Genomic DNA, 13,164 nt, shown 5'->3' on the forward strand with positions numbered 1-13,164 from the left:
CATGATGCAATCCTTCCCTTTCCTATCCTGATTCTTGTCACATAAAAAAAAAATAAAAAAATAAAAATTTTTTTTGGTAACATCATTTATGTTCATAGGTTATACATTTTTCGATTCGCTGAACTCCAGTGCGAGTACACTTATGTCACTTGTCATCATGATATTTTTTCTTACCAGTCTGTTTATTTGTTCTGAATATGCTAAAGAATTTTTTCAGTGCCTGTGCACTTTGTTATCTGTCAAATAATTTGTATATACATTTTTCTGATTTGCTACTATGTTTTGTACTCACATTTTGTCTTTGTCTGATATATTTTGTACTTAGTGCGTGTGCACAACATTTAAATATTCTGTAAGTTGTAGAATTTTGTTAATTAAAGAAAAATTTTGCCGCGCTTGGCAAGTCCAAATGACTCACCATCGCTGCCAAATTTTTGCCCCCCCAGTGGAGGGTTATGAAACACGTATGTAACATAGCAGCGATGGCGAGGCATTGTAGCATCTGTGACCAGAGAGTATGCGCTTGACCGCGCGAGTGTTGCGAGCGGTTCTCAGTCTGTCAGTCAGTCGTTGCGTGTCTGTCAGTAGTCGTTGCGAGTATGTAACTCTGTCTAGTTGAGGGCAGTACTCTGTGAGTAGTAGTCGTGCAGTACAGTTGCGAGCAGTACGCTAATAGTCGTCATGCAGAGCGGTCGGTCAGTAGTAGCAGCTCAGTGCGGTTGTGTGATGTAGGCGGTCGGCAACACTGGTCAAGATGCTGAATGAGGTATACTGTTAATTAATATAATCATTAGATAATGTAAAAATTTATTTATTGTAATTATTCTCCAACAAGTGCCCCAATAATAATTTTAATTTCAAAAGCATTTTTTCAAAAATTTTATTTTTCATTGAACTAAAGATTTCGTTGCACTTCCCATTTCATTCCACTTCTTTTAAAGAAAATTTTCAGTAAAATTACAGAAAAAAGGAATATTATTATTTGCAATGCAGTTCCTCCAAGCCGTGCGCAAAGATAAGAGCAGAAATTTGACATCCAGTTATTCTGAGGTAAGACTTTAATTCTGATTGATTTACACAGGGCCAAAGACCGATATTTCGGTTTAGTTGAATTATCATTATCACTGAGATTTTCTTATCACTGAGTAGACTTTAATTTTTTGTGTGAAGAATTTATATTTGAGTCAGATCGCGATTCTCATTTTTATTGTCATTAAATTTAATTGCAGGGAGGTTACGTTTGGACGTTTGGCTCCTATTCATTTATTATTGCTTTTAAATTTTTGTGGGGAGGTTACAATGTGAAACACGTATTCCTGAAGTACAGTTGATATATTCACGAAATCACAATCAAAACATTCATTCAGTCCATAACTGATAGGAATATAATGCAAACGACGAAAGTATGTGCACAATATGGTAAATAAATAAAAACAGTGGTGCCCATCCCTTCGCAAGAGGCTCTCGGTATCACAACAAAATATGAATATGACCAATTTATCATAATTAATAAGGAACACTGTGTACTTGGACATAAAGTAGCGGGGTGGTAACACCAGTTCCTTCTCACTGTCAAATATTCTAACAAGTTATGACTAATGTTAAAACTATTAACTATAGATTTGGTTCTTGACGTTTTTTCGGCGTAATGAGTATTCCATGAGGTTTCGTGATTGCGCCCGGATGATGTCGACATTTTGCCACGATATTTCGGCGCACAATCGATCAATCATCTTCAACTGAGCGTTTTACAGTGCAAAACACTTATCTGAAGATGGCTGAATGCCTGTCAGCCGAAATATCGTAGTACGATGTCGAAGCGATCCGGCTGCAATCCCGAAACTTCATGGAATATCTCTAGATTACTTGAAGGAGTATCGAAAACTTCCAGGAAAATCGAAAGTACAGACGAAATGAGACACGAAACCGGAATCTTACTTCGCGTGGGCAAGCTCTCAACGAACTGAGCACGAGTTACACTACTGGCCATTAAAATTGCTACACCACGAAAATGACATGCTACAGACGCGAAATTTAACCAACAGGAAGAAGATGCTGTGATATGCAAATGATTAGCTTTTCAGAGCATTCACACAAGGTTCGCGCCGGTGGCGACACCTACAACGTGCTGACCTGAGGAAAGTTTCCAACCGATTTCTCATACACAAACAGCAGTTGACCGGCGTTGCCTGGTGGAACGTTGTTGTGATGATTCGTGTACGGAGGAGAAATGCGTACCATCACGTTTCCGCCTATCGCGATTGCGGTTTATCGTATCGCGACATTGCTGCTCGCGTTGGTCGAGATCCATTGACTGTTAGCAGAATAGGGAATCGGTGGGTTCAGAAGGGTAATAAGGAACGCGTACTGGATGCCAACGGCCTCGTATCACTAGCAGTCGAGATTACAGGCATCTTATCCGCATGGGTGTAACGAATCGTGCAGCCACGTTTCTATCCCTGAGTCAACACCTGGGGACGTTTGCAAGACAACAACCATCGGTACGAACAGTTCGACGACGTTTGCAGCAGCACGGACTATCAGCTCGGAGACCATGACTGCGGTTACACTTGACGCTGCATCACAGACAGGAGCGCCGGCGATGGTGTACTCAACGACGAACCTGGGTGCACGAATGGCAAAACATCATTTTTTCGGATGAATCCAGGTTCTGTTTACAGCATCATGACGGTCGTATCCGTGTTTGGCGACATCGCGGTGAACGCACATTGGAAGCGTGTATTCGTCATCGCCATACTGGCATATCACCCGGCGTGAAGGTATGGGGTGCCATTGGTTACACATCTCGGTCAGCTCTTGTTCGCATAGACGGCACTTTGAACAGTGGACGTGACATTTCAGATGTGTTACGACCCATGGCTCTACCCTTCATTCGATCCCTGCGAAACCTTACATTTCACCAGGATAATGCACGATCGCATGTTGAAGGTCTTGTACGGGCCTTTCTGGATACAGAAAAAGTTCGACTGGTGCCCTGGCCAGCACATTCTCCAGATCTCTCACCAACTGAAAACGTCTGGTCATTGGTGGCCGAGCAACTGGCTCGTCACAATACGCCAGTCACTGGTCTTGATGAACTGTGGTATCGTGTTGAAGCTGCATGGGCAGCTGTACCAGTATACGCCATCCAAGCTCTGTTTGACTGAATGCCCAGGCGTATCAAGGCCGTTATTACGGCCAGAGGTGGTTGTTCCGGGTACTGATTTCTCAGGATCTATGCACCCAAATTCCGTGAAAATGTAATCACATGTTAGTTCTAGTATAATATATTTGTCCAATGAATACCCGTTTATCACCTGCATTTCTTCTTGGTGTAGCAATTTTAATGACCAGTAGTGTATTATGATGTCAGGAAGCTTCAAGAATGTCCTTAAACGCAGTCGCCGCGTGCTTCCTGGATGCTATCACGGAGGAACGCCCTTTGAGAAGGGGTCAGATGTACGGACCTGCTGCGGCCAGCGGTCGAGCATGGAGCGCTGGTCGTCGATGACGAGGACGTCGGGCGGCGGCTGCGCGACGGCGGCCTGCAGCGTGGGCCCCAGGTGCTGCGCCACCCAGTCTCGCTGTTCCGTCGCCGACCAGCCCATGCAGTTGAACCAGAAGTCAGAGTTGCCGTCCGTCGGCTCGTTCTGCGCCGATAGCACCCAGATGGGGAGCCCCACCGAAGCGTACTCCTCCACGAACCTGCGCACCAAAGGACCGATCATCGCTAGCGACAGTTTCCCCACAATACCGCCAGTATAGTAAACGTCAGAGAGCTGTTCGCTGCTATGGAGAGGCCAGGCATGTTTACCTGTAAAACATTTTTTAAATTGAATCTCAAGGATTCAAACTGCTTGGTGGACTGAAACTATAGCCCCATTGGCAAAAATCGTTCACAATGTTGTGACACTGTCTTGTGACGTCCCCAGCCGAGAAAACATACTTAGGTTTCTATAACACATTTTCGCTCTATGTTTGCTGACAAAGAAGAGAGCCCCCTGATGCCGCTACACAGCCTGACGAAAGAAGTGAACCACCCTGATGAGATGGTCGGATGTCAATGTAACTTGGTGTACGTACACATCATGGACGGGCACGTAAATAATTACAGTTGCAATACTCTATGACAGCTACAAATGCCACCACAGTGGCTGTTCGTGTTTAGTGTTGTTACCAGACCTGGTATGGTGTACTCTGGGTGACAGAAGTCGTGGAATAGCAATATGCACATACTGCATAGCTGGCGGTAGTATCGCATACACATGGTATGTTAATTCTCGTCGGGCGGCCATAATCACGTCGGAAGGCTTTTCACATGAATCACCTACGTACAAATGGCGGCTTCGGCAATGCGATATTGGCAAAGCCGCCATTTGTAAGCAGGTGATTCATGTGAAGCGGTTTCCGACGTGATTATGGCCACCCGACGAGAATAAACGGACTTTGAACGCGGGAAGACAGTTGGAGCCTGATGCATGGTACATTCGCCGTCCGCAGTGGCCGAGCGGTTCTAGGCGCTACAGTGTGGAATAGCGCGACCGCCACGGTGGCAGGTTCGAATCCTGCCTCGGGCATGGATGTGTGTGATGTCCTTAGGTTGGTTAGGTTCAAGTAGTTCTAAGTTCTAGGGGACTGATGACCTCAGAAGTTAAGTCCCATAGTGCTAAGAGCCATGGAACATTCCATTTCGGAAATAGGTAGGGAATTCAATACGCGGAGCTATAAAGTGTCAAGAGTGTGCCGAGAATGCCAAATTTAACTCATTACTTCTTACAAAGAACAAAACATTGGCCGAAAGCCTTCTCTTAACGACAGAGAACAGTAGCGTTTGCGTAGATTTGTCAACAATAACAGACAAGTGACACTGTATCAAATAACGGCAGAAACCAGTGTGGGTCGTACGACAAACGTATCCCTTGGGACACTGCGGTGAAATCTGGCGTTAATGTCCTATGGCAGCAGACAACCGACGCGAATGCCTTTGCTAATAGCATGAAATCGCCTGCAGAGCCTCTCCTGGGCCCAGGACCATCCCAGGTGGACGTTAGAAGACGGAAAAATCGCGGCATGATCAGGTAAGTCTCGACTTCAGTTGGCAAGAGCTGATGGTGGGGTTAGAGTGTACTGCAGACCCCATAAAGCCATGGACTCAAGTTGTCGACAAGGCACTGTGCAAGCTGGTGGTGGCTCTGTGATGGTGTAGGCTATGATTACATGGGGTGGACTCGGTCGTGGTTACGTTCGGCTACTTGGAGATCTTCTATAGTCAGTCATGGACCTCATGTTCCCAAAGAGCGATGGAATTTTTATGCATGGCAATGGGCCATGTCAGTGGGCCACAGTTGTTCGCGACTGGTTTGAAGAACATTCTGGACAATGTGTAAGTGGGCTGCTTCTGTGTTGGCAGCGCTGTGTAGCGCTTTCCTTGGACCTGTGTGACTGCGCTTTCTTTGTAAGAGGCTCTGTGGCTGGCTGGACTCGTTGTTGAAAGTTAATCGCCAGTAGTGTTGGGCAGTTGGAAATAAGTCGCCAGCAGTGATGGAAGTACTGTTGAGCAGTTGAAGGTGAATGGCCAGCAGTGATGGATGTTAGATGTGAGAAGTTAGCATTGATGGAGGGGAGAGGTCTGAAGTGTTAGCGTAGGCTAACGATCCGTACATGTTCGACCTGGAGACTGAATATTGTTCATGATTATGTGCCTTTGTACTAGATGTCAATGACGATTTATGTTTGCGTCTGAACTGGATGTCACATTATTAAGGTAGAAAATACATTATTTGGTTTGCAACAAAAGCTTTCCTTTGCTAACCACATGCCTACTAGAAGTTAGAGGCTTTAGTAGTTAGAATCTTTTATTTAGCTGGCAGTATTGACGTTCGCTGTATTGCCGTAGTTCGCCTAATGAAGATTTTTGTGAGGTAAGTGCTTAATGAAATGTGTAGGTTATTGTTAAGATTTATTTTTAGTCACGGCCATTCTTTTGAATTAATTTTTTGAAGTCAGGTTTTAATTTTTTTGAGCAGTCAAATTGCGTTGCGCTAGAATATTGTGGGTCAGTGTTGACATGATAAGAATAAGTAAAGAGAAAGTAGGTTCACTTGCTTTCAGTTTCACTCAGCAGTTTAAGCAAAATATTTAATAAAGAAGTTACAAATGCGAGCGAATGATTTGGCCACCCAGATCGCCTGTCATCAATCCCATCGTCGCGCGAAGTGGCCGCGCGGTTTGAGGCGATATGTCACGGATTTCGCGACCCCTCCCGCCGGAGGTTCGAGTCCTCCTACGGGCACGGGTGTGTGTGTGTTGTTCTTAGCATAAGTTAGTTTAAGTAGTGACCTCAGCAGTTTGGTCCGTTAGAAATTCACACACATTTGAATTTCCTGAACATGAATACCATCGAACATTTATGGGACAGTATCGAGAGGTCGGTTCGTGCACAACATCGTGCACCGGCACACTTTCGCAGTTATGGACGTCTGGAGAGGCATTATGGCTCAATTTTCTCCTGGGGACTTCCAACGACTCATTTATTCCATGCCACCTCGAGCCGCTACGCAAAACCGGGCAAAAGGAGGTCTGACACGACATTACGAGGTATCCCATCACTTCTCTCCTTTCAGTGTCTGAACTGGGAGGACAGCGTCAGAAGTTCAGTAATCACTATGAAGGACACGAAGACGTCACTTACTCCTACGAGACAATGTTATCACCATCTGACAGCGTCTGAACAGTTTCTGTTTGGCCGGCTGATCGAACTGTGCAGTATCCAGATTAGTAGGGCATTCGGATGTGACAGTGGTCAGATGCGAGGGCAGTCATACTAGCATCAAGGAACCGGTCGATCACGTCTGAAAATCTGCAGGAGTTACAATGTGCTTGAAGCACAATACAGCGATCCTGCCTTGGTGGTGGTACATCTCCCCACTCTCAGATAAAGCACATCCCATATAACACTGGATACAGGGCTGTTAAGACAGCAGCACAAACGGCTGCGTCTGGAGTGGTGATATGACAGGGAAACATGGACTGCTGATGAATGGCGCTGCATTGTGTACAGCGGTGAATCGCGGGCTCGCATCACACCGGAGGCGAGTCAAGTCAGGGAGTTCAAATATCTGGGGGCAGTATTCAGATATGAACCACCCAGTAAAATGGAAATACAGGCAAGACTACAGGTATGTAATCGCTGTAACCAGAAGTTTGTCCAGACATTTCAAAATAAACATCTACAAAACACTCCTACAGCCAGTACTATATGGATGTGCCACCTAGAGTACAACCAAGCCAGATCTGAACAGACTGATGGTATTTGAAAGGAAAGACCTTCGCAAGATTTTTGGACCAGTTTATGTTAATGAGAGTGAAAAATGGAGGATTCGTCACAATACAGAGTTGTATAATATTTACAATGAGCCGAACATCGTGGCTATAATGAAGACACGACGACTCTAGTGGGTAGGGCATGTTACCCGAATGCAGGACAATCGATGGCCAAAAACTGTACTCAGCACCAAGCCAACGGCAGAAGGCCCGTAGTAAGGCCTAGAACTGGATGGAGTCACTGCGTATTCAAAGACCATTTGAGACGTTACAATATTTAATGTCTGTTATTGAAAGGTATTACACAACCGGAAAAAAATTAGTACACCCTTTCAGAGGTTCCCAATTCGCTCAAGATTTGTTATTGCAACAGTGCATGGAAATAGGTCGACTCACAACCCCAAATCCTTACTTTGAAATTGACCAACATTCTAAATTCAGAAAATTTCTTCTGTTTCAACAGTAAAAATATCATATCCAGTGGGCAGGGCATGTTGCTCGAATGCAGGACAACCGATGGCCGAAAACTGTACTCAGCACCAAGTCAACCGGCAGAAGGCCCGTAGTAAGACCTAGAACTCGATGGAGTCACTGCGTATTCAAAGACCTTCAGATAGTGGGACTGCTGAAAGGATGGCAGAAAGGTGCCGAAGACAGGCTGAAGTGGAGGCAATCTCTCAAAGCAGCGCGCGGTCCATTGGGCCTGATCGCGTAAAGTAACCAAGTAAAGAGTATGGTGGCGAGCTGGGGAGAGGTCGCTTTCTTCCAATATTTTGAAGGGGAACAGCAGCGTTACTCCTGGCTTCTTGGTGTGGAGAACCATCGGGTATTGCTTCAGGTAGCAGCTGGTAGTGACCGAGAGAACTCTGGCTGCACAACAGGACGCCAAGGTCATCCTGTATTCCAGTCTGGAACCCCGCAACCGCTACGGTCGCAGGTTCGAATCCTGCCTCGGGCATGGATGTGTGTGATGTCCTTAGGTTAGTTAGGTTTAAGTAGTTCTAAGTTCTAGGGGACTGATGACCTCAGAAGTTAAGTCCCATAGTGCTCAGAGTCATTTGAACTATTTTCATCCTGCTTCCGCACGTGTTACCTCTCAGGCGACAGCATCGTGAGGACATTTTTCAGAAAGACAATGCCCCTCACATCCTCCGGACATGGCATGTCTCTATGGAGTGTCTCCGTAATGTTGAGGTAATCGCTTGTCCAATAAGATCCCCACACCTGACCTCGACAGAACATATGTAGATCCAACACGGACGCAAATGCGTCCCTTTTGCCAGTACCAGGATATTGAGAACTAGTTACAACAGTTGTGGGCCAGCTTCCCAACCGAATCAGTGGGTGCATTCAGGCCAGACGGGGTGCAAAGTCATACTGATAAGTGGGCACAGACTGCCAAGTCGTTTTTAAATCTACTCGAAATTGTAATTACTGAAATATCACATACCTCCTCAACCCCTGAAGTTTCATTTAGTTTCCTCCTCACCTTCTGGGTGCTTCAAACTTTTTGTCGGGTATTCTATTTAGTGCACAGGAGAAAGAGATTGCGAAAAACGACATCGTTTACGCCAGAGTTTTAGTTTAAATGAGCGCATTATTAAGAACTAATACATAATTTCAAGAGTGGGTTTATTCTCGGCTTCATAGTGGACGTGGACACATCATATTTGTAAGAGGTATAAAACAACTACATACGACACGCACTGTTATGAAAGGCGCGTTCGTCCATTATGCATGGTATGTGGATTCTGTTACACATTTCTCACGGGGCCGATATGTACACAGCCATTGTGTTCTTCAGAATGAGCGCATTCTCAAAACCAGCCAGTAATACTTCATAAGATTCTCATTTAAACTTTATATCCTGGTGAAAATGATTCTGTTTGTAAAAGTGATAGCGGCAGATTTGCCCACCTAGAAGAAGTCAGTCGAAAGAATTTATAAATATTTGGATATCACATAAGCATTTCCTATAGACACATGCTTAATCGGTTCTTAATATTTAATGATGCTCTATAGTGCTCTCATTTATTGATAAAATTAGTTACAAACCATCAGTTTGAGGATAAGAGCAATCATGAAATTCCCAGTAACGAAACCGGAAAGAAAAAATATGTACACTATCACCGAATGAATTTAACGTTAGCACAAAAGAGATTGAAAAATTCATCTATAAAAGTCCTCAGCAAACAACCTATGGATATAAAAGATCAACAGATGACTCTAATTTTTAATGTAATTTTGTTTTTGCTTGATAACTCCCCCAAAAGGATGCACAGAAGAAACGATGGAACTGTTAGTATGTTGCGCGGGGCTGTAAACTAGTCATTTTGCAAACTGGAATTCCTGTCTTAAGACGTATATTTCCGGCGCTGTGGGGCGCCGAAGTTTGAGAACACTAGTGTCAAAGTTTCTTGAGGCTATGCTTGGCATCCAAATAGCTCATGTAACCCGTCTGGCGGACACACCGACTGTACCTGTGCAATTCTTAGTACGTTGAGTAGGATGATAAACTGATAATTTTCACAGAAGTAATCAGTGTCCTGAAATTCGTATTGTGAAGCATCAAAGAACGAAGAGATTAGTGTTAAACGTCACTCGACAACGAGGTCGTTAGGTACACAGTACAAGCTCGGAGTAGGGGGAGGCTGGGGAATGGAAGTGGCCGTGCCTTCCGAAGGAACCATGCCGGCATTTACCATAAGCGACTTAGGGAAATCAAGGGAAACCTAAATCAGGACGGCTGGACGCGGGTTTGAGCCGTCGTCCTCCCGAATGCGAGTCCAGTGTGCTAACCACTGCGCCACCCCGCTCGGAGTGGGAGGAGCTTGAAAGTTAGAGAAATGTTGGTACTGCTGATGAGTCAGTGTTCCGCAAAGCCAAGGGGCCCGGGTTCGATTCCCGGCTGGAGCAGCAGATTTTCTCCGCTCAGAGACTGGGTGTTGTGTTGTCCACATCATCATCTCATCCCCCATCTAAACGCTGAAGTCCCCCAATGTGGCGTCGAATGCTCTCGGCGGCCGAACTTCCCCGAATGGGGGACTCCCGGCCCACAATGCCGTAGGTTCATTTTCAGACTTCCACATTTCGTTGAGAAACTTACGCCGTGCAAATGCATTACAAGAAGCTTGCAGACTTTCCTCCTCCAGTGTGATATCACAGTGTACATCGACGGTGTGGAGAGTGAGCCACATCGTGAAATAAGTGTGACTTCGTGTTCACTATTTCCATAACAGTGTACATTCCTGTGATAAAGTCTCAGGAGTGGCACACTTTATCATCTTCACAGTGTTCCACGTACTACAGGCAAGATGCATAAGATCAGTTGACCAGTCAATCGATTTTCGTATATGGCGACCAGATGATGCCGCATATTTATATCAAAAACGTCCGTCGTTTTGCAGCCACATTAACAAGCGAACCAGTGTCACACCGCATCCAACTGGATGGGAAGAACGTATCTGGCAAACATGAAGCAGATCGGTCCTGTTAGTCTGTTTGGTATTAAATTAGTTTCAATGATGTAATCACGAATTATAGCAAACCATACGTTCAACTGAACCTGTGTTGGTTTCTTCCAACGCCTTGAGCACGTGGATTTTAATTTGTCGAAATATCTGTATTGTGAGGGTTCTCAAAGCTGTCTATAGTGAGCTCTCGTTCATCAGTGAACAGCACCATAGTACCGCCTTGTGGCGAGAGAATATAGACCTATATATATATATATATATATATATATATATATATATATATATATATATATATATATATATACTACTGCTTAAGTGTAGTGGATAGCCCTCCCGTACTATAGCCTGCACTTTCTGTAGATAGTAGATAGCACAGATGTACCTGGTTCTTATGCACTCACACACTTACGGAGTGCAAGTGGGCGGTTCCTCTTAAAACCTCCTCAAGGGCAACTGTTGGAGCCAAGCAGGGACAGCCGACATCCGCTTTTGATGCTATTGAACAGAAATGCAGTGTATTGGTGCTGTGTTCGGAAGGCCCAGAAAAACAATGTATACTTCTAACAATCACACAGCTTGACTGTATACACAATAAAATTTAAGGACAGAAAGCCCACTTTGAAGTATATACACGCTATAATCCTGGGAATATCTCAGGTGGAAAACATCATTTTCGTGTCTCTCTTGCTGTTTTCACCGTTTTACTGTGGGAAACATTTCTACAAACAACTGTACTGCAGTTCATCGTTCCCACTAACTTTGCCGTGTGAAAGCAGCACATTAGTCATTTCGAAACTCGTTTATTCGTACATGTGATAATGTTCTTTTTTAAATTTATTAATGGTTTTTGACTACCATTCATGTAGCTAGCATCAGAATGCTTCTTAACATTTAAATGCAACCATTATCGCATTCATTTAATACTAATTAAGTCCATGACCTGTGGAAATTCATTAATATAATAGGATGGTTGAGAAGAAAAATCGTACTAATTTATTTGCAATATTGTAATGTAGAAAGACTCGTTTCTCCTATATTATTATTTCACGTTCCGCTGTTAAATCTGTCGGAGTTTGTACACATTCAGTTCTTCTGCCGCAAAAAGAGTTAAAATGTTCGTTCGTAATGTATTGCCGGAGGACATCAAACGGCGCTGTAGTATCGTGATATCTTCTACCGCAGCCGAATAAAATGTGGTTAGCATCTTCCTCACTACCGTATTCACATATGAAGATGGGGTTATGTTGAGGCGGTAGAGATGTTGCCGGAATCTCCCGTGGTCTTCTGTATTTGGAATTTTGGCACCAAGGACGTGATGGGAGATTAAGCACTACTGGAGTGTAGTGATAATGCTACCTACAAGGTTGCTGCTCTGATACGCAACACGGTCACCGAATTATGACGAGAGCAGGATACTGTGGAAAGATGCAAGATGCAACATCTGTAAAGGAAGGCTCTTGTGGGCAGTCTGTTCATCTACCTTGCACTGTTGGCTAATGCGTTGCACCGTTCTAGAAACTTATGTAGTAACGTGAAGACTAATTAATTTTAATTATAAGATAGTTGTACTTGGACATACTTTAATAAATAAAGGTATTAAGCTCCACCTGTGCCGCAGATTTTTAAGTTCCCGTTTGCAAAACACGATTACAAAAAAGTTAGCGAATTATGATCAGAGGAGGGCACTATGGAAAAATGCATCATCTGTAAAGGAAGGCTGTTGTACGCAGTCTATACATCTACCATGGACTCGCATTCTGGAAACATCCCCTAGGCTGTGGCTAAGCCATGTCTGCGCATATCCTTTCTTTCAGGAGTGCTAGTTCTGCATGATTCGCAGGAGAGCTTCTCTGAAGTTTGGAAGGTAGCAGACAAGGTACTGGCAGACGTAAAGCTGTGAGGACGGGGCGTGAGTCGTACTTGGGTAGCTTAGTTCGTAGAGCACTTGCCCGCGAAAGGCAAAGGTCCCGAGTTCGAGTCTCGGTCCGGCACACAGTTTCAGTCTGCCAGGAAGTTTCATCTACCATGGACTGTTGGCTAATGCGGTGCATAACTGATTAGGATGTTGTTTTTGTCGTTGTGTTCTTCAGTCCGAAGACTGGTCTGATGCATCTCCCCATGGTACTCTACCTTGTGCAAGCCTCTTCATCTCCGAATAACTCCTGCAACCTACATCCTTCTGAATCTGCTTAGTGTATTCATCTCTTGGTCTCCCTCTACGATTTTTACCCTCCACGCTTCCCTCCAATACTAAATTGGTGATCCCTTGATGCCTCAGAACGAGTCCTACCAACTGAACCCTTCTTCTACTCACGTTGTGCCACAAATTCCTCTTCTCCCCAATTCTATTCAGTATCTCCTCATTAGT

At 44.5% G+C, this 13,164-nt stretch overlaps 1 protein-coding gene across 1 annotated transcript in view; it reads right to left on the reverse strand.

The window, feature by feature from the left end:
- The window catches only part of LOC126469952 (lysosomal acid glucosylceramidase-like), a 167,195-nt gene that overhangs the window by 87,762 nt on the left and 66,269 nt on the right, over positions 1 to 13,164 (reverse strand). Inside the window, exon 6 of the mRNA XM_050097405.1 lies at positions 3,468 to 3,705. Coding sequence (XP_049953362.1) covers positions 3,468 to 3,705 — 238 coding nt within the window. The remainder of the gene's footprint in view (positions 1 to 3,467; positions 3,706 to 13,164) is intronic.

The sequence above is a fragment of the Schistocerca serialis genome, chromosome 1 (assembly GCF_023864345.2).
Source record: "Schistocerca serialis cubense isolate TAMUIC-IGC-003099 chromosome 1, iqSchSeri2.2, whole genome shotgun sequence".
Lineage (NCBI taxonomy): Eukaryota > Metazoa > Arthropoda > Insecta > Orthoptera > Acrididae > Schistocerca > Schistocerca serialis.